Source organism: Biomphalaria glabrata, chromosome 3 (genome assembly GCF_947242115.1).
Source record: "Biomphalaria glabrata chromosome 3, xgBioGlab47.1, whole genome shotgun sequence".
Taxonomy (NCBI): Eukaryota; Metazoa; Mollusca; class Gastropoda; family Planorbidae; genus Biomphalaria; species Biomphalaria glabrata.
In genome coordinates, this window is record NC_074713.1 from 14551153 (window position 1) to 14576615 (window position 25463).

The 25463-nt window shown below is 32.2% G+C and overlaps 1 protein-coding gene across 3 annotated transcripts; it reads left to right on the plus strand.

Moving 5' to 3' along the window:
• The first annotated feature begins 1763 nt into the window (after positions 1 to 1763).
• Positions 1764 to 25179, plus strand: LOC106057062 (putative FERM domain-containing protein FRMD8P1). 3 transcript variants are annotated; one of them, XM_056023574.1, is made up of 13 exons: positions 1772 to 1900; positions 6386 to 6533; positions 11612 to 11690; positions 12567 to 12734; positions 12999 to 13100; positions 13352 to 13410; positions 15266 to 15432; positions 16954 to 17157; positions 17618 to 17747; positions 20087 to 20260; positions 20999 to 21086; positions 22617 to 22682; positions 23581 to 25179. In XM_056023574.1, the coding sequence occupies exons 2-13, from the start codon at positions 6513 to 6515 to the stop codon at positions 23592 to 23594; spliced, it is 1272 nt and encodes a 423-aa protein (XP_055879549.1). In that variant the 5' UTR covers positions 1772 to 1900; positions 6386 to 6512; the 3' UTR covers positions 23595 to 25179. The 3 variants fall into 3 exon arrangements, with proteins under 3 accessions (XP_055879551.1, XP_055879549.1, XP_055879550.1); XM_056023575.1 differs by lacking the exon at positions 1772 to 1900 and adding an exon at positions 5296 to 5425; XM_056023576.1 differs by lacking the exon at positions 6386 to 6533 and having other exon boundaries at positions 1764 to 1900.
• Positions 25180 to 25463: the final 284 nt, after the last annotated feature.

The window sequence follows — 25463 nt, forward strand, 5'->3', positions numbered from 1 at the left end:
CTTCAACTGATACAATTTTACAATATAAATATTTAGTTTTGAGAAAACAACTCTGAATTTTATGTGATGTAAAAACTTAATACAAATTATTTTTATTGCAAATTTCAATAAACTCAGACCATAATACCTCCTATAATATATGACTAATGCACAATATTTTACAAAACAAAATACTCACAATAGGCTTTCAAATTAAAATAAATTAACAAATTTTGAAACCATTTTGCTCAAGATTTTATTTAAACTGTTATAATAAGCCCTTAAATTAATATTTCAGGGAATTGCCCCTCTCCTAGATTAATATAAAAAAAATGATATCTTAAAAATACTATCTGTACATTTTAAGTACTCATACTAAGGCGAATGATTTTTTTCATAAATACCTGGTATATCTTTTATTTTTTAAATCTCATTTTGTTAAAGAAAAATTGGTATTTATAGGTGTGCAAAGTTATTTGAAAACAGGTTACAGAGATAGTAGGCTAAGCGGGTTCTCAGATATGTTGATTGAGAATTTTTATATCAGTAATTTTGAGATTAAGCAATGGCTTGGAAAACATAATAAAGAAAAATAAAAAATGCGTGTATAATCTCATTTGTTTAACTCATACTTAAAATAAAAATTATTAAAAATACCTCAAATGGCTTCTATATATATTTACCTCAAATCTCTTTTGGAGGCACAGTGGCTGAGTGGTAAAACACTTGGCTTCTGAACTGGGGGTGTTTAGGGTGCCTCTGAGTCTGCCACGCTCTATTGAGTACCTAACATTAGTTGGGGAAAATTAATTAAGTAAAGGCAGTTGGTCATTGTGCTGGCCACATGACATCCATAGGCCACAGAAACAGATGGCCTTTACATCATCTGCCCCGTAGATCACAAGATCTGAAAGGGGAACTTTATTTATTTATTATTATTTTTTTTTTTTTTTTACAAATCTTTATATTAATTTACTTTTTTATTTTTTGCAAATAAAATCTCACCTTCTAGATAAGGCTCTTGATTATAGGCAAATTAAAATTGTAAAATAAAAGCGCTTTAAAAGTAAAACAATTTAAATTTATTTTATAGTCATTTTTTTCTTCTTATAGTTGTAAATTTATCTGGTAAATAAAATTGTCAAAAGCATTTACATTAGCAACACATTTCAATTCAGATCTATAGTTCCGCATTTTACGGTGTTAATATAGCTTTTTCAACACAAATTGCATAGATCTAGAATCTAGATACCAAGATATTTTGAAATAATTTAGATTTAAATCGGATATTTTTAAAGAATACGTTTTATTTATATGTTGTGAATTTGCATTTCTGTTTCAAAATAAAAATAATTTTGTTCTAGATCTAGATATATATTCTAGATCTCTTGTCTAGATATATTAGTCTGGTCCATTAGTCTAGTGATTTTATTGGATTTTTTTAAATTGGGAGATTAAATCAAAAGTAACCGGCGAAATAACAGTTGTTACTGTGTACTGTCTGCAATACAATAGGCTTGAATAGCTTTTAAAATTCATAAATTGGCTTGAGTTAGTAGAGTCTAGATCCATATACATAGGAAATTGATAGGCTAGGCTACTCAGTTCTCTACATCGAGATCTATAAGAATAGTAGATCTATAAGTATAGAATAGATTTAGACCCCTCTATATACTATCTAGATCTAGAAATCTAGACGGAGTCTATGACTATACTATATTGTCTATATAAATATACTATATTAACTATATAAGTCATAATAAGTATATTCTATTCTATTTTAATTCTAGGTCTAGAGTCTAGACTGTAGATCTATATTAATTATAAAGTTATACACTCTATATACTGAATATAGTCTACTCATTATTATTATAAATTATAGATCTAGATCTACTTATATATAGCAATGGCAGAAAAACAGGTAGTCTATTTTTTAACTATTATTAGTTAGCATAATAATGTCATAGACATAATAATTATAATAAATAATTATAATTAGATTAATAATATTTTATAATATACTACAATAATATTATAATATACATTATTATTATATTAATATTATTAATATATTTAATCACTTTTATAAGTTTATATAGAGTAGTTTATTTAATCCGGTAATCCGGACATTACATGAATGGACCTCATTCACCAATCGTAAACAAACAACATTTAGCCACGTGGTGCTCTATCTCTTCAATATAATTTACGATCTCATGTTTAATTCATGATGGTTGTTACGTGACAGTTTGTTTCGTTGTTTTCTCAACAAGATCACGTGACTAAATGTTGTTTGTTTACGATTGGTGAATGAGGTCCATTCGAACACTATCTGTTTTCGTGGTCATTACATAATAATTACATCTTTATTTTGATATTTAATATGAAACTAGTGCGCTGTATAATCATAGCATAATGTGCTTGCCCATTTTCCAATGATTCTAACCCAATTTTAGCTATCTTTTTTTTTATGTAAGGAAAAAGAATTTCAAATTTGTAAGTCAGGTTGTTGTTTTTTCCTATGTCTATGTTACCAAGATGACTTTACCTCTTCCTAGGGTTAAGACATTTAAGACTATATAAATATATTTTTTGATTGGCTAAGTCTTTGCTAAGTAATGAGCCCGGCAATATTTTTATTCTGTTTTTGGAGCTGATTTATTTGATTCATAAGTATAAGCCAAGTTGTTTGATTCAATACAAAAAAAAATTAATAGGGTGAGTGAATTAAATTACAATTTTCTTACCAAAATTTATTTCAAACAGACAGTTTTGGACATCACTGTTAATGATCTTATAATATATTTGTTTTTTTGTTGTTGTTTTTTTTATAGAGAATAAATGGGCAAATGTTTGGAGTGAGCTTGGTACATTGAATGAAGTTACATGCCTAGATCTAGAATCTAGACCAGGTGTTCTCAACCTGTGGGTCGCGACCCCTTGAGGGGTCGATTGACAATTTGTCAGGGGTCGCCTAAGACCATCGAAAATATGGATTGTATTTAGTGTATTCTTCTATTGCTGTGTACGTTATGGGGGGGGGGGTCACGGCAGAGTGGGGATAGTAAAAAGGGGTCGCCGAGCTTAAAAGGTTGAGAACTGCTGATCTAGACCTACTAGCACAGTGATGCTCAAAATACGGCCCGCGGGCCGGACGTAGTCCCATCAGGCCCACAGAAACGTCGGCACAAAGGGAAGAAAATCCCCCCTCCAAAAAAAAAAATAAGGTTGAAAAATGTATCTACACCTACTTTAGGGCTCTCATATTTTTTCTGAATGGATTGGTACCATGACCTTTAACATTTGTGCGTTTATGAACAGGGACTCTGAATGTAGAATCTACCAGGAAATGTTGGCGGATCTTTACTTTTTATGAACATGACAATAAGCCAACATCTTTGTTTTATAAAGAAAGTGTGACTGTTTAAAAAAAACAACATATACATCAACATTTTAAAATAAATATGGGGCATCCTTGGTTTGTTGAACCATTGTCATATAATGCGCTGTCAAAGTCAAACTTTGAAATTTTGGCCTATATGTGTCTGAATAGTATCAAATACTCGATTATAATACTAGATCTATAAACTATGTCTATAAATAAATATTAAAAGTCTAGGACTAGTCTAAGACTGCCTTTATTAGCCTTTAGTTTTAAACTAGATTTAAGATAAAATTCTAGAATTCTAGATCTTAGATTTAGATGAGTAGGTCTCTAGTCTAGATCTATCTAGATTATTCAGATTATTCTAAATCTAAGTATAGACTATAGATCTAGTAATTTTCAGCTTGTGAACAACAATTTAAGTGCTGCCTACGCAATTTTTACGTTTTGGTAATGGTTAGTCCTAGGAAAAAACTGGAAACATCTTTAAATTCATCATCCTTTTGTCAATAAAGATAGATAGATCTAGACATGGGCGTAGCCAGGCGGGGGGTTTTGGGGTTCAAACCCACCCCCTGCAGGGGGATCAGAGTTTAGTGACTGATTTTTTGCTTTGCTTTATTTATTTGTTTATTTTAGGTGAGATTTTAATACTAAACCATCACTTGCCCCAGCACAGCCAAGGGGGTTTTGAGTTTTGCAGTTAAATCCCCCTCTTCTATAGAACAAAAAAGAAATGCAAACGACAATCCCCAAATTCCAAGAGCACAGCTAAGGAAAATTTTTATTTTAAAACCCACGCTGAAATTTACGATAAAACCCCTTCTTCAATATAAAAAAGCACATTACACACTCAAAATTCTATGAGCGTAGCCACAGGGGTTTTGAGTTTCACCCCCCCCCCTTTTCAGCGGGGTTTGAAGCTAAAAAATACCTTCATTATTAAAAAAAGTAAATTACACACTCAAAATGTTATGAGCCTAGCCAAAGGGGATTTTGAGTTTAAACCCCCTTCAGCGGGATTTGATGCTAAAAATGACCTCTTCATTATTAAAAAAAAAAGCAAATTACACACTAAAATTCTTTGAGCATAGCCAAGCCAATGCGGGTTTTTGAGTTTAAAACCCCCTCCTCCAGATGGCTTTTTTAAAATTTTAAAACCCCTCCAGATGGTTTTGAGTTTAAAATCCCCCTACAGAGAGTTTTGAGGTTGAAAACCTCTCTCTTCAATAGTATTCTAAAGCAGTCACCAAATTCTATGAGCGTAGCTAAATGGGTCTTGAATTAAAAAAAAAAACCACTCCAGAGATTTTTTAGTTTAAAACCCCTCAACAGATGATTTGGATGATAAAACTTCCCCTTTCGATATAAAATCTAAAGCAATTACAGTCACCTAATTCCAAGAGCGTAGTTAATTTGAGAGGTTACACATTTCTACCAGTGGCTGGACTCCATTAATAAAGTGCAGTGAATAGTCATCTGCCAAAATTGAAAAACACCTAAATGTGGGAAGCATGGTCGAGAGGCCAAGTGCGCTTAAACTTGGCTTGGCTTAAGGGGGCTCGAGGTTCGACACCCGACTCGGGCAGAGTTGCATTTACTGAGCGCCTAAAGGCAGCACGGAAAACCAACTCCTAGATACCCCCACTGGTCCACAAATGAGATTTGACCAAAAGCGCTCTGAGCATGCTATAAGCATGAAAGTAACGCTATATAAAAGCTATAATAAAAAAAAAATGTGGCTCAACAAAGATGGCTAGATGGATTGTAGGAGTCAGTTATAGAGATCGGTCTCAATCAAGGAAATCCTATGCCGAACTGGGAGTCGACCCCTTAGTAAGGTTGTGACAGAGTGTCGCATGAGGTTTGCAGGACATGTTCTCTAACAAAATGAATTATACATAATAAAAGTTGCGATGACATCCTAGTACAACTTGGCGCCACACTTTCATGAAGGTCCTCAGAGCAGGTGGCAAGAGGCTTGAGACATTGCCAGTGACAGATTTTTGTGGAAACAACTTGCTGCCCAATGCGCCAAATGGCGCGGGAGGATCTAAGTCAGTAAGAATAGCACATTAGGTTTTTGAAATAAAACTTTTTAATAGCAGGATAATGAACTGTAGATACTTCAGAATAATCATTTTGTTGGCTTTCAATACCGGAAATAGCACTTGGCGGAGCCCCGCGCTTGGGAGCTCCCCCAGAACCCCTTGCTGGCAAGGGTAGGGAGTCTACAATTTTTCCACTAACTCCAGGAAGAGCCTATTCTAGGGCACAATAAACATCTTATTGTAGTGAGTTAGATTTTTGTTAAAGATATTAACTATATTTATTTCATTTGATCACAAGTTGATTTTGTCTATGTTATAAATAAAGTTATATTTAGTGTTGTTCAAAAAAGGAAGTTATTCAAGTTACATGAAGTTTTATTAGTTAAGATAAATTATGCCTTCAACGGTTTAGTTGTCTACCAGCAGTTAGGTGCTACAATTCAAAGACCGGTAACAACAGTGCCTAATCCACTTACTCCATTCAGTGACTGTGACTAAATCTAAATTTGGTTCTGGATCAATCAATAATTGTCCCTCCTGCTCTAATTTTTTTTTTCTGGTACTGTGTTGATGATACCATGCTTAGTACTACCTTGTTGATCAACTATTAGGTGGCTAAGGAGAGAGAGAGTAAGAGAGAGGGAGAGCAGGGTTGTGCCTATTACTTTTTCTTAATTAGAAAATTTTTGCTATAGTAAGACACAAAGATAAAGGCACATACTTGGTCCCATATAGGACAAATTTGTACAAATGATCCTTCTTTCCTAGTGCTATTAGAGCATGAATGGCTTGCCTGAGCCAGCCAGGCAGAATTTAAATCATTGGTTAACATGCATGACTAGACTGACCTAGGAAAACGTGAAGGACGTAATTATCTTCTTTTTTTTGAAGTAACATCTGTATTTGATAAGATAAATAGACAATTATAGCCCATTTAACTAATACACTTCAACACATCACTTATATTCAGTATTGCTGCAACAAACTGACCCAAGTGACAGCATCCAGTTATTGAGAAGCTTATCAGCTTATTATTTTTGTCACCAAACAAACCAAACAAAAACAACAAAAATAAACAACAGCACACTTAATAGAAAATGCTAAGGCTCTTTAAGAAGGTAAGCAATTAAGAAAATGGACATCATGAATGAAATGGATGGTGACTTCAGTTGATCAGAACACACTTTTCTGATGATTGTTTTTTATATATTTATTTTTGTCGTTATTTATTGACACATAAAAGTTATAATTTTCTTTTATAATTTATATACCGTATATTCGGGCATATACCCCTCACATGCATGTACTCTGCACAAATTACAGAATAAGTAAAAACAAAATTGTAAAACCTACACCCTTATATACCCTCATGTCAAGCAGGGGCGGACTGGCTATATGGGCAAACGGGCAAATGCCCGGTGGGCCGGTACCAAATGGGCGGTCTGGTCGCAACCTTAAGAAAAAATATTTTTTTTTTTCAATGCAGACAACTTAAAAAAAAAAGTAACATCAGCGAGACACAGATGCCCAAACACGTTTTCTTTTTTTTCTTTTTTTAAAAATTTATTTATTACACTTAATTTTGTTTGAAATTCAACAAAAATATAAAAAAATGTACACTATACACTAAAAAAATGTACACTATACACTGTAGCCTACGTATTATCATTAGCAAAACGTTAGACCGTACTTTTTGCTATGCACGAGCGGCATTAACTTCAACACTTCTTTGATGTTATCGAGGTTGTGTTTGGCCTAATCATTTTGCTGGTCGGCATGTACGTTTGATGGCACTCTCTTTTGTTTTTGCGCCTTCCCTGCCCCGTCTTTTGATGGTTCAATTGGCAGTTAATGAAAAAGAGGGATTAGAGAGGTTAAGTTTGAAAACATAGATATAACGCAGAAAACAATTGGGGGCGACAATTAGCTCTTTAACGGATACAACGGATACCAGCACATATAGAACTAGAAGGAAATGAGAAGGCTGACACACTTGCCAAGAGTGGGAGAACAAATTCACAATTAAATTGCACTCTATCTAGAAGAAATGAAGAAACTAATAGTAAATAAAAATAAATGAGAAATTGACAAGCTCTCATCCGAATCACAAGAAAGATGATGCCTATTATAAACTCTAATATTACAACTTAGGACCGGACACAACAGAATGAGACAACATGACCATCAAAACTGTTCACTTTACCATGAGGCCCGTACAATACACTGGCCCCAAAACACGCCAATAGAAAGAAAACTATATGGAGAGCTCCCTGACTACTGCGCAGTTCATCTCATGTATTGGTCTAGTCATTTAAACGTTCCAACATAAAAATGAGAAATAGGAAAAAGAAGAAGAAGCTCTTCAACAATAGGCCCCTACTTAATAGGAATTAACTTTAACACACACACAGCTGCGAAATTGCAAACCACCCAACTTATTCACAGCTCAATATGAGATTTGTACAGAAAAAGTAAATTTCCTTTTTGTTTATTTTTAATAACATCGATCTAAAAATACTACACTTAAAGCTTACAAAAAAAAAAAATTATTTAATTAAAAAAAGATAAATCTAGATCTAATCATTTTTTTTACTATTATAATTAATGGCAAACTTATGCTTAGTATGTTTAGTATGAAGTCATTGATAATTTATAGTCTTATAGCGCTGTCACATCCGATATTTAATGAAAGGATCCACATATTCACATATAGAAGCTAATTTGGTTCGGCTTCTTTACTCACTTAAAAAGTTTGACAACACTTTCTAATCCTATTAATAGAGATTTATGCTTAATTTGAAAACTTACATACTTTATTGGTAGACTTTGATATGATTATAGGCTACTCATTGATGCACCACAGAAAGTGACATGTATCACCAAAGATCTAGCTTAGGATTAACATACTATGACAACTTATCGAAAATTAATATTCATGAAAGTAATGTAGACATACACCAAGCAACTATGTAAACGTTAACATTCACCGGTGTAAGTCGACATTTTCAGATTTCGGTGTTCTACGGTTACATCCTCACGAACAAAAAAAAGTGTTATGCTTTTACAATAAGAATTTAAAAAACAAACAAACAATAAACTTGGCCAGTTTATGGTATATGTATATCTGCCCTGGTCTATAGTGCGCATTAAATGAATAACAACAGGGTTGGGCAGAAAAAAATTAATTTGAATGTTAATTTGAAGCATTCTAATTTCATGAACGTTTTCTCGGAGGTTCTCGTGAATCTATTTGAGTCCAAACATGAATGTAAAGTGTATGGGGGAGGGGGCCACACTGACACTCACCACCCATATACTACAACGACATGCATCAATTATACATAGCCATCATAAGACAAAACAGATTCCAGTTTCAGACAGGCCATGCAAATGCACGCATGCGTCAATACAAATCCTAGGCCCCTTATTTGAACAGACAAACAGGTAGAAGACAGACAGACAGGTAGAAGACAGACAGACAGAAGACAAACAGACAGGTAAAAGACAGTTGAAGACACAGACAGACAGGTAGAAGACAGACATGAGTAGACGACAGACAGACAGGTAGAAGACAGACAGTAGAAGACACAGACAGACAGGTAGAAGACAGACAGGCAGTAGAAGATAGAGACAGACAGACAGGTAGAAAACAAACAGAAAGACAGGCAGACAGGTAGAAGACAGACAGACATTAGTAGACACAGACAGACAGACAGAAAAACAGGTAGAAGACAGACAGACAGGTAGAAGACAGACTCTGTAGAAGACAGACGGACAGATAGAAGACAGACAGGCGGAACACTAGACTCATAATCACTAGGTCCCCACTACTGAACAATTCTAGCACGCTCTCCAGGACACGAGAATACACAACGGACGTAATAACTTCTCTTTTGAAGGAGCGTCTGTGATTCATAAGATTTAGAAGACAGAAGACAAATTATTTAATTAAAAAAAGACAAATCTAGATCTAAATCATTTTTTTACTATTATAATTAATGTCAAACTTATGCTTAGTATGAAGTCATTAATGATGGAAATTCTTATAATAATTATAATAATTTATAGGCTTATAGCGCTGTCACATCCGATATTTAATGAAAGGAGATTTATATTTTCAATAATGGATCATGATATATTCATATACAATTCGCGTTTTTGAGAATGTACTTGTAAGTGCCTCTCTAACCGTTCTGCATTCTTTTCTTTTCATGGAATGGGTTGCCTGAGTCAACCAGGAAAACCAATGACTTAGCATATTTTAAGTCACAGATCAACAAGCATGACTAGATTGACACATGAAATGCGTAGGACGTAACTATCTTATTTTTTGAAGAAACGTCTTTAATCTATGAGTAATGCCAAAAAAGTTTCAAACTCATTAAGGCTGCTACTGTATTGTTTATAGTTTTCAGACTACATGCATGTATAAATAAAATATAAAATACATTATTTAATCCTACGCAAGCATACATCCAGTTTTTGATGCGTTATCAAATTGTATATATTTTGAAGAGAATTAGGCTTACACCTATGGGCGTAACCGGGAGGAGGGGGTTCAAACCATCACTTGCCTCAAATCTCATAGTCTGAAAAGGAAACTTTACTTAATGCCCCAGTGCAGCCAACTTAAGTAAACTACAGTTACCGAATTTCCTAAGCGTAGCCAAAAGGTGTTTTGTGGTTATCCCCCCCTCCAATACAAAAACTAGAGCAAAACTCTACTTACCATTTTCTACCAGTCTTTGGTCTCCATTAATTAAGTGCAGTGAATAGCAGATTTGGTTTATGAATTTTTTGCGGAAGAGTAGCAAGCTAATTGCACTGTAGATAGGCTACTTCAGAATATGCATTTTTTTAAAGCTTAAAATAACGGAAATAATGCTTGGATCTCACAGCGCTCCCCCAGACTGCCTAGCTGTTCTTGGTGGTGTGTACTGTCTTTCCACTAATTAAAAGAAGAACCTACTCTAGGCTAAACAAAAACGCCAGAAAGAATGAAAAGTCAGAATGTAATGAAGATTAATTACATACATATACATTGCAGGGGGGGGGGGAATAGAAAAAAATCCCCCCCTCCCCCGAAAAACGCCCATGATATGATGCCATTCATTTGTGGGCCGGTTTATATGGTAATGCCCGGGCCGATTTCAGTACCCAGTCCGCCCCTGATGTGAAGAGTTAATTGATGACCCAACTGCTGCTGCCAACTTGCTTCATTTATTGGAAGAATGAGAGTGAATATGATAAAAGTTTCGATGGCTTCACTTACTATAGTGAGGACAGTGACAATAGTGAGCATTGCTATTTGTAGTCTATCTGTTTCAACATTACGAGTATTGGCAAATTAGTTTAGCTGCTTACTTACCTGTCACAGTTGATTACTGATATACTAAAGATTATTTGCTGCATAGGTACTATTTGTTTTCTTGGGGTTTATAATAAGTTGTTTGTAAAGCTTTCTAATGTACATTTCCCAACCACACAGCGAACTACAGGAGGTATAATGACCTACTGGTATGTCCTTAGTTTCCATTAAGCTATGATTATGATTAAAATAAATTTTGTAAACCCCACACCTTTGTATACCCTGTACAGCTGCCATTCGTTTGTAAAAACTTGTATAACTCGTGATTATATGCACAAAAATACGGTAAATGTGTTTTTTTTTTTAAATACATGTTAATTTTGAATGCTACAACTTGTCTATGAAACTACTTTTTTCTTCTTAATAATTTTGTATATTATTTGTTAGTTTTTATGTTATGATTATTTGATGTTACATTTGCCCATTTTACTTTTGGCACATCCTTACTTAGTAAATAGAAGATTGCAAGGACATTCTGTAAAATATATTTATATATTGTTTTCATTTTTAAAGAAATTTGTATGTGTATATATATATCCAAAAAGTAAATTTTTAAAATGTAAGAAAAATAATTAACTTATATATCATATTCAACTTATTTGGTGAAAAAAGAAAGTTGATATTAATATCTCACTGTGTTGTTAAAAAAGAAAGTTGATATTAATATCTCACTGTGTTGTTAAAAAAGAAAGTTGATATTAATATCTCACTGTGTTGTTAAAAAAGAAAGTTGATATTAATATCTCACTGTGTTGCTACACATTTACTGTTGGAATGTGCTTCATTATTGTGAAATGCTTTCTGAATGAATCTGCTTTTTAAATACAGAAACGGCCAAGATTGGAACAGCAATCTACAGTGGAGAGTGCTGAACTCCTTACAAAAACATCAATTGCACTTGATGATGGTAACTTGTTTGTTTCTGAGTAAATAGTATCATTTATTGTATTTTTTTAGATTTTCTTTCTATCCTTGACATTTTTTTTTTAACAATAACTGCTAGTTGAGATTGTTATATGACCATCCCAGGAGATAAAGACAAAAATGGGCTACCAGAACACTAAAGAAAAAAGTTAATAAGTGGTCAGAAAATTTTAAAGCACCACTGAATTATCAATTATCAATATCATTATCAATAAATGCCCATCAGGATATTTTAATTGTTTGTGAACAAAGAAATTCAGAGGGCTTTTGCCAGCTGCACATGATAATTTATTAAAGGAACGTTCAGAAAAGAGAGCTGTTCTTTTTCTTCTGTTCAAGAATGTCTGGACACACTAAGAAAACCATCACTTTTAATTCAATTTATTAAACTCAAGATATTTTTTGCAAAGCTTGTATCAACTCACTTTGACTGTCTATCCGTCTGTCTTAAAAGGTGGCTTGAGTCCTCAAGTTTGAATTTAAGTTGTACAACTTTTTTTTTTTAATATAAATTACATTTAAAAAGCTTTCATGGTAACCTTGTACCCCTTCTTTCTCTCCTCCTCCATCTCAAGTGGTCCAAACAAGTGATAGGATCATAGTGCATTGAGAAAGCTAAAAGCATGACATTGGGCTAAACAAAAACAATCAATAAAAATATTTCTAATCGCACAGATTTATTATTGTTAATCTAGATCTATTACAAATTTAATTACATGACTGATCCAAACTAATTGATACAATTACACTTAATCTAAGCTTTGCTTTTTAAAAAGTATTTAAACAATTTTTCTTGTTAATTTATTGAATGAAACTTGGTCCTGAGTATTACATTTTTTTTATTCCATTCCATTTCCAGTCATGAATTTGGTGGTGTTTCTTAGAGACAGAACAGGGATTCATTTCACTTTAGAGGATGCCCCTCTTACTCGCTGTGATAGTCTTGTACATCTAGTTCTCCAGGAACAAAGTCTTCCCATTGAGGCAGCTGAGGCTTTTTGTCTATGGCTCATCTCTCCAATCTTAGGTAAATAATTTTTACAAAGCCAATAAGAGGAAATAGGCTTGAGAATAATAGTTTAACTATGTAAATTAGATTTGTGGCCATTATCCTGTCATGTCATATTACTATCATTCTTCTCATTAGATTTGAGGCCATGATCCTGTCATATCATTACTATCATTCTTCTCATTAGATTTGAGGCCATGATCCTGTCACATTACTATCATTCTTCTCATTAGATTTGAGGCCATGATCCTGTCATATCATTACTATCATTCTTCTCATTAGATTTGCGCTTGAAAAAGGAACACAATCCATTTATAGTTGTCCAGAAGTGGGAGCAGCTCTGTTTTATGTATACTGAAGCACCAGAGAAAGAAATATCTGAAAGTATGTTTCCACTTTATAATATTTAATGTCTTCACTAGGAATAGGTATTTAGATATCTTATTTGATACACTAACTTTATGTATTTTAAAATTATATTAGTCACACATAACAAAAAAGTTTAGTTAGCATATGTAAAATTTTGGTTCTTTGCTTTATTTTAATAAATTTTTTTAAAGTTACAAAGTTTCCTTGCTTAGTGCTAATTTACGCTAATATTACAATTATATTTTAATAATTTGTTTGCTGTTTAGGTGAGCCAGTTTTAATGCTTCAGAGAGATGTCTTTTTGACCAGACAAGATGAACAAAAGGTAAGATTGATTACACATATTTTTTTTTTGTTTATTTCTGTATGTTAAACACTAGTTTCAAAGGAGCTGTTGCGCATATGGAATGCCTAACATTCAGGATCATTTTTATTTTAAAAAAAATGATACAAATAAAAAAAATGAATTAGCTTAACAGCAGCATTTGTTTGTCTATTAATTTGTTTCCAAAACAAGGCTTACATTTGGCAGTTGAAACATTTTACAGACTAAATTTTCGAAATCCGTCAGTAATTAATAAGAACACTCATTTAAAGGCTATGTAAACATACTGATCATAAAAAAATACTTTGATCATGAGTTAAACCAGTGGTTTCCAAACTTTTTGTCTTTTAGACCCCTTGTCCTGTTTTCCAATGGTAGACTTCCTGCTTCATTAATGTTTCATTTTGAAAATTCTTTAACTTCATAGTTCATGTTTTTTATAACTTATTTCTAACTAGTAATAGTAATAGTCAAATAAAAGAAAGTAATTTAAAACTGCATTTTAAGTTATATCTATTTATTAATTAAATTCAAATTTAAACCATTTGAAATAATAGTTAAGATGTATTACATACAATCATCAAACACACTGCAATTTTATTTGATCACTATTGAACTATTTTTCTGCGGTCATTAGTTCATCACTTACACCTATTATCTTAACTTATAAATTACAGATATTTCTTAGCAAAATGTGTATACTACTTCTGACACTTGTTTGTTAATCTTGTCAGTATTTTTAATTAAATATTTGAACTCTACTGACTGAATGATTTTTACTGATTGTAGCAGCTGCTTTCATGTTCTATATTATTTTTGATCTATTTTATATAAAAACAAATATTATCCTTGTGACTTCTGAGTATTTTATTAGGTTATGTTTCTGTATCTATGTGTAAAGGTTTTATGTTACATATATTATTGGTACATTATTTAATGTTCTGGAGCATCTTTGTGATTTAACCAGTGATTTATATTGATCCAAAATATCAGTCCCTACCTGTGAATTCTCCTTATTGAAAACCTATAATGAATTGAGATATTTTCAGTGGTATTAACTAACAGCTTTTTTTTTAGAGTAATGCCATTGCATTGGTTTAACTTAATCACCTGAAAACAAAATAATATTCTATAGATTTCACAAGCCACAGTTTTTGCATTCGTGTTGATGCACATTTCAGATATTAGTATTTGAAATTGAAGAAGTTTTTGTTTAGATATTGCTTTCTTTAACTAATAACATAACTCAACCAGTTAGCTTCAGGTAGGAGGGGATCATTAGCCTTGGCTGGCTATCCACCTTGAAAGCAAACTCTGAATTCAAACCTCTGCTGCCTTGCAGCTTAAATCAAACATGAAGAGTCAAGCCTGAGAAAACAATAGTCAGCAATCCTTATGCAGCTTGCAGCACACAGTGCTAGAACTAAACCCTGTCAGAATCTGTGATGCTGCTGATTCCAATCTGTATCGCACTTGCCATTCATTTGGACACATCAGCTGCCTGGAGAGGGGGGAACTGCCATGTAGGCAACATTGATCAGATCATAGTTAATGTCCAGGCATTCATTTCATTTCTATGAATGATCTTTAGTTGCTTGGCAACTGAAGGAGGCCTTGTATATATAAGAACCATTTTCAAAAAGTTTTGTTTGTATTTAAAACCTCTTTATTTTGCTGTTGTTTTGCAATATTTTGTTCATTCTTATGGACACAATTAGAACATTGGTGTAGGCAACTGGCTTAAAATTTCCTTCTGCTTATTTGTTGATGCATTAACAGAGCTACATATTTTTAACCAATATGTATATATAGAGAGTAGTCATTTCAATAAATTTAAGCTGTCTCTTATCAACAGATTATTGATGAGCGAATTCTATTCTACCTGTATCATGAGGCTAAATATAATGTGAACATGGCTCGCTACATCCTGAACGAAGAAGACTATCACACTTTAGCTGGCTATCAAGCAATTATTACATTTGGAGTCTATGACAAAGTGATTCATAAACTCAGTGAATACAAGTACACCAAACCCTACTTTTATAGAGTATATTTATAATATTGTAATTAATAAATAAATAAAATTGTGGAGGGAATTAAATTTTTCCAGGTAAAAACAAATAATATATTTTAAAATATTTTTTTGAAAATAATGGCATGTAAAATAATTGTTGAATGAAAGTAAACCTTGCCATCATTGGACACATTTTAAGAAATAAATTCAAACCTTCTTATACTAGCATTAATGGTGTTATCCACGAAGGTGCTAATTTAAAGTTGTTCAGATTAAGCTTTGTGGTGAATGATTTGGCCTTTTTTGTTAAACATTGATTATGCATAATAGCTTTTTAAAAATATTTTGTATGGGCTGAGAGGTTGGTTAATGTTGAAATTTGAGGTAAATAGGTGACCTTTAAACCATTACAAGGCTGAAAGTTTAGGCATCTGTAGACATCCAAAGTTATACAATCACTTCGAGTCACATATGTTGGAGTTAGATAGGTTTATCAGAGCATATTAACCACCCAATTTGACTGTTACAAAAGAATGTAACAATCATTGAAAAGTTTCTACTTTTCACAATTATTCCTTAGCTATACTATGTAACAATGACATGCAACATACATAAAGTGTAACTCTTGCATTACTTAAGTAAAACAAATCAGATAAGTGTGTGCAAATTAGAAAAATTCTACTTCAGTACATGCTGGTTATAACCTTTTTTTTTTGTATAGTGCATCTTTCACGCTGAAAGCATGCTCAATGCACTATGGCCCAATCTCTTTTGTGGACCAGTGGGGAGAGGGGGGTATATTAGAGAAGAGAAGGTTTCCTTGGTGTCTTTAAGAGCTCAGCAAATGCAACTCAGCTCGATACAGGTTTTGAACTCGAGCCCACTTGATAGGTAGCATACCTTATAGACTTAAATTGGCAGTGACCTTTCATTGAAATGAATGCACACATTGATTTTAATTTTGTTTGAAAATGAAATGAAATATTAAAAATAAATTATATATACTTATTTAACATCACAAGTTCTGGAGTTTTCTAGCATTTTTTAAATTTAAATATTGGCTATATCAAATAAATTGAGTCAGTCTTGTGAAGTCTGATAAGAGAATGTTTGATTATAATAAGATCATGCTAGTTGGTGGCCACTGTAGACCCTGTTCTCACTTATAAAAAGTGTGAATGCTCTTAATCATCCTATGGTTTCCATTAGCAAACATCCATAATGGCAATTTAGTATAAATGAGACAACATCATGTTATTTTTGTACAGACTAAATAAGCATTCATATGAGCAGCAAAAAGCTGGCTTGACTAATGACAAGTATACTTATAGACGTAGTGACATTTTGATAAAACATTTGTTTGTCAAACTTAGGGCTCAAGTTCAAATCCAGAGGAAGGATTAAAAACATTTCAAAGTTCAGCTAATTGGGTACCTAAATTTTTTCTGGGGATTGATCATTGTGCTGGTTCATATTAAAAGAATCTTAACAGTTCTATTTCATAGATTGGACAAATGTTTTTCTTGCAGGTCAAATCTTGATAAGTTCTACCCTGTGCACATGTACCTCACTAGCCGATGCACCTTTTTAAGAGGTTCACATTCCACTCCTTGCGAGCAAAGCTTCATGGATGCTCATATCAAAATATCAAAGGCCCATGGCGATTCACCTATTAACTTAAAGGATTACTACAAAAAGTATCTTCATTTGTTATGGACCTATCCATTCTATGGGTAAGATTTGCATTCTCTAAAAATTAAATTAGCCCACTACTATACTAATCCAAATTTTTTTTTGTAACCTTCAGTTTACATCTACTTTACTATTTTGAACAGCACAATTTATGTTATCACACCTTTGTTATTTTGTTTTGAGTTGGTAGTCTTTGATTGTAACTATTTAGAATTTGATGCATGGAGGCTATTCAGTAGAATGGTGAGAAAAAGAAAGTTCTTGCCCTTGTTGTTATTATAGTGTAGTCAAGACTTCTACTGGAAACAAGTGACATACAAGCTTGAAATATGGAATATTCTCACACATAAACATTTTAGCCTCTACACCACTCTACTACTCACTCACAATGATTACATTATAATAATCATCATAATCATTTACCTTTGTAATACTTGTTTAACATTTTGTTTTTAGTAAATCATAAGTATTACATATCGCAAGAAAACCTTGTGTCCACAGGGGGGCCTTTTTCTCTGGTTCTGTTGAAGCAAAAACAAATAGGCTTCGTAGATTGATATCAACTCCAGTTATGAAAATCACCCTTTGCATCAATACAGATGGAGTCAGTATTTTCAATAAGCAGAAACCAGTGAGTTGAATTTTCATTTTTAATTTGAAATTTGTCATATTTGCTTACAATCTTTGCTAGATGATTTGCATTTTTTGTGTTAGACAAATGAGAGCCATAGAAATTTATGCCTTTTCTTTAACTTTAAATTAAATATGTTGTTCCATTATTTCCATGGAACTATTTCAATATCCGTCACTTGTCATTTTTTTTGGTTTTGTTTTGTGATAGTTGAAATCAAGTTCTCAATTTTACATATTTTTCTTTCTTTTTTCAAATATATTACTTTACTTTTATTTATATATGTCAGTGGTATGTATTATTAATATTTAATTTGAACTTCACCAAATTTTGCTTATTTATATTGTCTCCTAAAAACATTAACTTTTGGCTTTAGCCCTTGTGTAGTAGTAATTCATTGGCTTGTCTAAGATGAGGTTTAAGCCTTTGAAGGATTGGTCATTAATATATGTCAAGAATCACAGAGACTGCTCATTTCATTTTCTTTGCATCAAGTTGCAGTTAGTTCTTTTACCCATTCTAAACTAGAAACAATAGATGGTTGTGCAAAAACTATCTATCTATCTAGATAGATTGATTGATTGATTGATTGTTTGTTATGGATCAACCTTTAAAGCCACCACAGATGCTTGTCTTGGTGTCCTCCTGTTGTTCCTGAAAATAAACACTACGAAATAAGTGTGGAGATAACTGCTGTAATTATTATAGCTCAAATTGAAAAAAATTACTATGGCATTACAAACAGTAGAAAACAAGACGAAATGCAAGCACTATCAGATATTGTTGACTTTACAGACTCACTCTTCAAGCATTGATTAGTAACACCCCCATCTAGTTCAAACAGTTGACAACTTAAATCTTTAAAACTGATCCTCAGATTATGTTGTTTTTTAACATCATAGTACGTTACAATATATCCCTGGGCATCATGGGGAATGAAAAGGTAGACAGACTATCAAAGGCAAGGTTATCCATGAAACAACCAGACAGACCCATTAACTAGCCAGCTCAAGTCAATGTTAGCCAGCTATCATAAGAGGAGTGTCTCAACTAATGACGCTGAGGCAGAGCTATTTTCAGAGAAAGTTTGTAAGGGCTTTAGAATGTAATGAAAAAGAAAAGAAAGTTAAAGACATAATTGTAACACAATTTTCTGGCTTTATTTTACATAAATATTGTATAATATATTTTATAAGGCAAATTTATGTATTTAATGTTCATTAAAGCTAGTTCATTAAGTCCTTTTTTTTTTGGGGGGGGGGGGGAAATGGTGTTTTGTACATAAATTTTCAATTGTATATACTGGAAAAGGTTGTATGTCCTAGCAGGATGGTGGGGGGCAGGGTTTGGATCCAGGACCACTGAGATGACAATCCATAGCACATACCACATGACCAGGCAGCCCACATACCACATGACCAGGCAGCTATCCTATTTATTATTTTCATGAAATTTTAGTAGATTTAAATTTGTTATTTGGTCAATTTATCTGTACTTTTCTACATAAAGAATATAAAATTGTAATCCAGTGTAAATATTTTTGATCCCTAGATTTAATACCATTAGTTTAATTCATAAGTGTATGCTTCTAATAATTGTAAAAATTCTTCACTTACAAATACATCATCTGATAGAAACAATTGCTAATATAGATTATCATTCCACATCTTTTGGGCAGATGATCTAGGCACATCTGTGTGAGATGGCATGAAGTGTAGTCTAGGATGTTCCTTTAACTCCATCAAATCTAGTATCCATTCTGTGTTTGTTAATTGGGTTGACATTTTTCTTACCAGTTTGTTCTCTGTTGGCATCCACCTGTCATCATTCTTTATGTTTCGTTCTAGTTATTCTTTCTAGGTATCTCATTCAGAAGTGCTCATTTCATAATCTTCTGCTATGAGCTATTGTTGTGAGCCAAGGTCTTACACTAGCATTTGAGTTTTAGAAAAATAGTGTCTTCCATGCCATTTCAGATGTCTCATGAGCAAGACTGTCTGGTATTTAGTTCTAATCTACACTTTTCTACTTTCCAACTGAATTATTACGTTGTGACCTTTCTCTAATCCACTATGTGTGCAAGCTTTTTTTTTTTTTGGTGTGATCTCCAATTAATTTGTGTGAGTTTGAGGCATTAATAAAATAATTAAAAACTAAATAAATGAGAGATTCTCCTGTTTGAAGATTAGTTTTCAGTTTACTGCATGTTACAAATACTCTCTTGTACTTAAAGGATTACTGGCGCCACATTCTCATGAAAAACACTGATGTAGACCAAGACAACACTTTTCTACTTTGGATTTACATAAACATCATTTTTTGTTTGTTTCAAATATAAGGAATTTCTTCTGTATGTGCCATACTCTCAACTTTCCTGGCATTACAAAGATGAACCATGGGATGGTGACAATGATCCATTGCCCACACTTATGCTTCAGTTTCTAACTGATGAACAATCTAATGATGCTGCAGGACGGCCTGTTACAAAACTTTTACAAGTCTTTTCTAGAGAGGTAATTATCCATGCCAAGAATTATCAAATTTATAAGCCATGCTACATACTGTACATATTTAGTACAGGGTATCCATGTAGCCATATGAAAATTACCCACATAACATGCCAGTATTTTGAAACTTTTCAGTTATTTCAATTGTAACCAAAATGTTTAAGTGAAGTCAGGTAAATAGATTGTGTTAACTAGGTGTTACCAATCATGTGATTTTTTTTTTAATTGGCAAGTGGTTAAATGGTTTAGCGATATAAAAGCATTTTAAGGCAAAACATAAAAGTTTATACTATGCATTTTAATATTTAAATCACACTAATTTGACCAAAATGTTAATCTATGAAAAAATCTAAGATGTTTCTTATTTAACTTCTAAATTGAGATTTAATTATTAATTTTTAAAAATGCAAATTCAGTTTTCTACTGCTACTTCTAATTATCATGTTATTTTACTAATAAAAAAAAATAATTTAAGACTAACTGTACTAAACACACTTTTTAATATTGATCAGCACCTTCACAAATCAATATTCAAAATTCCCTATTACAAAGAGGGTAAGGTCTACATTTATTGTTCAGTTTTTTTTCAACTTTTGTATCTTGGATTTCCTAACTTCTGTCCATAGTATGAACAAAAAATCCTTGAAGTTCTGTAAGACAACTTATGTTCACTGAAATATGTAGTTTCATACAATAACATGAGTACAAAATGAACTATTTTAAAGACTCTGTTTTGTTTTTCAGGCTAAATTAATGAATGCGCTTATAGAGACCTGTGTGAATAAGAAGCTTGCTTTTGGAAATGAGTCAGATTTTGTGGATAATTTATCAGGTAAGAATGGAGAATAGTGTTTTTACAATTACGGGAGATAGAACCTAATAGTGGCAGTGTTTTTACAGGAGATTGAACCTAATGAGAATAGTGTTTTTTAAATGAGATAGAACTAGGTGTGGACAGTGTTTTTACCTAATGAGGATAATGTTTTAATTGAAGATGAAACTAAATTTTATTTAGCTATATGGACTACTTGATGTACTGGGAGCTAATTATATACTCCTTTCTTCTACTGCTAGGCAGCAGATGTTATGCAATAACTTAGAGAAAGTGATAAATCATTTATTTTGTTCTTTCTATCGAGCTTTTTCTGCTGCCTTTTACCCCAATTCCAAGCTTGTCTGAGAGCCCTAAAAAAAATGTCAGCAGATCTAGTCCTGATTTCCTGGAGGAGGATTAGGCTCATAATACAAATGGAATGTCCATTTTCATTTCATTGAAACATTTGAAATTCAGATTTGGAGTCTGAGCATGCTGCTGTGGAGAAAGAACCAAGCTGTAGCCCAACAAAACTTTTATTTTCTTCTTGTAGGAAAATACTTACCTTATCATCCATCTTGGATTCATCTGTTTCTATGCTTCCATCATCCCAAAAATCTCACGTAGCTCTTTAAAGTACATTTAAAATATGTTATTGTCTTTTGTTTTTTTAATTTTACTTTTCAGTTGGTTAGGAGGTTATGTTGTAGAATAAAATCATGTAGGGTTTGATTGGTGATATCTTCATTTGACCAAATATTGCATTGTAAGCTTTTGTCCTTCAAAGCCCAATATGTATTTTCCAGCCTCTAGATTGATTTTCAACACTGGGAAGTTTAATAAGCTGTAAGACAGTCACAGAGCTAGTTTTGTAGAGTTTTAACAAAGCTTAAATTCAACTCACTCTGTCCAGTAAAAAGTTTGAACACCTTATTTCTCCCAAACCCATTTTTGGATCAAGTTGAAATTCGTACAATTATTTCTTGTACCTGACAAAACAAGAATCAATTTTAAAAAGCAAACAAATTAGTTAATTAATTATTAGTAATTAAATATTTTGATTGGTATCGAACATGTTGAAGAAAATGTACTTGACGGTACAAGTTGAATTAGTTCTCTTTATACTTTGTCGCTTAAAAGTTTGAAAATAATAATAGATAGCTGTAAAACCTTCTATTTTCATAAGCACTTAACTGGCACAGTGGTTAAGTGTATTAAATTTAGGGGTTTGAGTCCTTGGGCTCAAATTCAAGTCATACACCTTTTTTTAAATAAAATAATTTAAAAAGGTATCATGGTAACTTTCATCCAGATAACCCCTTCTTTCTCCAAACTAATTGAAACAATTACACTTCATATAAGTGTTTATATTTTACTTGTTGGTTATTCAGATAGAATCTTTGTGCTGCACCCCATAAATAATGAGTCTGTTGTCCAGCTTTGATCTGATATATCCTGGGATAGAGAAGAAGTAGGGTTTCTTTGAAAACTTGACTAAAAATATTAAGACAGATAGTGCTGAATAAATTGTTTACTTTTTGTTGTTAGATATTACCGAGAAGAGAGTATTAAATAAACTGGATAGAATGACAATGGAAACTTTCACACAAGAAGGTGAGATGCAAATTGTAATCATTCTATAGTTTGTACAAGACATTTTATTCTCGCCATTGTTGAACTATGCCACAGGCATTGTGTTAAAGTATGGGCATTCATTCTTTCATTGTGGCATATACAATTTATAAATCTATTTTATCAATAATGAATTATTCTGAACTATATTTCTTTTTTTTTAGTCAAAAGTTGATATTTAGCAATAACAATAAACAATAATAAACAATTAAGTATTTAAAAGGTAATAAATGAATAATTAAACAGAGCCTTATTAATTCATAGTTTTTTGGTATACAAAGTCACAATGACAAAAGAAAATAGTTATAGAGATGAATACATTTAATAAAATGATATAATAAGGCATGGTACAATGTTAAGTGTACCTATTAGAGTATTTTTTTTTTGTATTACTGTCAATTTATGTCTCAATTAAGTTAGGAAATTTTAGGATGCCCACTTTTAATTTGTACCTAATTTTAGTTGGGGAAAGTAAAGGCAGTTGGTTGTTGTGTGGGCCACATGACACCCTCGTTAACTGTTGGCCATAGAATCAGATGACCTTTACATAATCTGGCCTATAGATTGCATGATTTGAAAGGCGAAGTCTACTTCTTTTTTTTGTTTTGTTTGTTTTAATGTCTCAAATGTCATTAAATTTCTTATCACTTTTATAAAGGGCCCTATATCATGCCAAAAAGTTTTACCATTAATTTTCACCATTTGTCAAAATGAAAAGAATTATGGAGATGTCGTCAGTTAAGATTTTATTCTTAGTATCATGACACAGTTATGCCCCTTTAACACGTAGTAGTTATTATGGTTGACAGGTAAATACTATGCAAAGAGCAAAGTTATTAAGACCCGTTTCAATGACTTGTATTACCAATTGTTTCCTTAGGTGAACCTTTATAAAAGTTGTAAGCAGCCCATTCAAGAGAATGTATGTCTACATTTTGTTCAGGCCATCATATCTCCTCAATGCCTTGCAATGGCAACACAAGACATTTGTTGTCAGCACTTTGCCTTTATATGAACTAGGAAGCATCAAGGTTGTCTTGTATCTGCTCCACCACAATTTTATTTTAACTATATGGCACATTAAATTTGAATTTGAAAACATCCTGGCTAGTAACCTGACCTAATGTTTTGTTTCTATAAAAAAAAAAGTAAATAGTCTGTATATTATCTGTGATAATTTTGACTTATTAGATTGTTTTATCATGAAAACTCTTTTAAACTGTAATAATTATGTATATAACAATATAATCCTTTTTTTTTATTTATATAAAACTGTAATACTTATGTCTATAACATGTTTCCTGTTTGATGAACTACTTACTCATTGGATGTCATTGGTCAGATTAAACAAAAAGATTTGTTTCTAGATCTTTATTTGCTCAAGTCTACTACTCAGTCTTTTACTTGACAGTCTGTAGTCACCAAATGTCTTTAAACGTTTCCTCTACATTCTAAATGATTGATTTGAATGTGCAATGTCTGGTTTTATAAAGTGAATAGTTCATTTAAAGTGACTACAGTAGAAATTGAATGCACTAAATAGTCATTGTGTAGTCCATGCACTAGTAGTTCAATATTTGTAAATTGTTCACGCATTCCTTAGTAACTAGACTTTTTTGTATTGGTTATGTTAAGCATGATCATTTATAATTTAATTGTTTATATATGTATGTCAGAAAAACATTATTTTATAGACAGGCAGCGTTCAATTTTGTTGGTAGCACTTTCTATCTCAAATTTCCAATATTTATACAATGACCATTTTAAACAATATCATTTGTAAATATAAATGGTTACAAGTTTTGAATAAATATAAGGAAATATAGTTATTTTGTACAATAAAAATAAATTGAATATTTTTTTACAAGTCTTTTCAAAATACAATTAATATCAAGACTGTTAGAAGTAAACATGGTTAATTATTCATCCTTAATTTTAAATGTCTACAATTCATTGTTGTTTTTTTCCTTTTCCTAGCAAAAAAATCTTGAATCCCAAAATAACTTTGTTGTCCTGGCTTCCTTACAGAAGTGCAGTGAAATGAATGTTTATTCCTTTATTTAAAAGGACTCTTGTACAAAGTACTTTTTTTTTAAACACATGAATTCAGCAATTGACTATGAGAAACATTTAGAAGTCACTCTTAGGTGTGGAAGTCTAGCATACACTACTTCCAACTAGTTATGTTGTAGAAATAAATGTTGATCATTTATAGGCAATGCTACACTGAGGTTTCCATCCACATTATTCTGCTAAAGCATATATATGATTGGGTTTATGAAAGTGGTGTTATTTACAATGTTGTAAGCTCATTAATTTCATCTTTTTAGAAGAGCATTTGTTTCAGGCTAGTTAAGGCTCATTAATAAATATATACTTTGGATATTTCGTTCATGACGTTTGTATTTTTTGTGTTTTTGCAATGTTTTTTTTTTTTTTTGATAGTGTGGTTTTAAACATTAAATTGAGCTATCAATTCTTTCAAATAGTTATTTCTTCCATTTTGTGTGTGTGTGTGTGTTTAACAAATAATTTATTGTTATTTTAGCCAGCTCATATCAAATCTCTGGTCAAAATTTTTTTACACTTTTAACTCTTTCTCTCCTAACTGATGATACCAATGTTGATTCCACCAGAATGTGGTAAATAATTACGGAGAGAAAGAGTTAAATCTTTTAAGCTTTGCACATTTATTCACTGTTGATGTTGATTAACCAATTAGTTTATTAGATATATTAATTAATTTTGTTTTATTTGGAAAAT

Excerpts from the sequence above, each read along its gene's own strand:
- LOC106057062 (XM_056023574.1), top strand. The coding sequence starts at position 6,513 with ATGCTAAGGCTCTTTAAGAAG. Across the intron at positions 11,691-12,566 it reads ATCAATTGCACTTGATGATG|TCATGAATTTGGTGGTGTTT; the intron begins GTAACTTGTTTG and ends TTCCATTTCCAG. Across the intron at positions 20,261-20,998 it reads TACAAGTCTTTTCTAGAGAG|GCTAAATTAATGAATGCGCT; the intron begins GTAATTATCCAT and ends TTTGTTTTTCAG.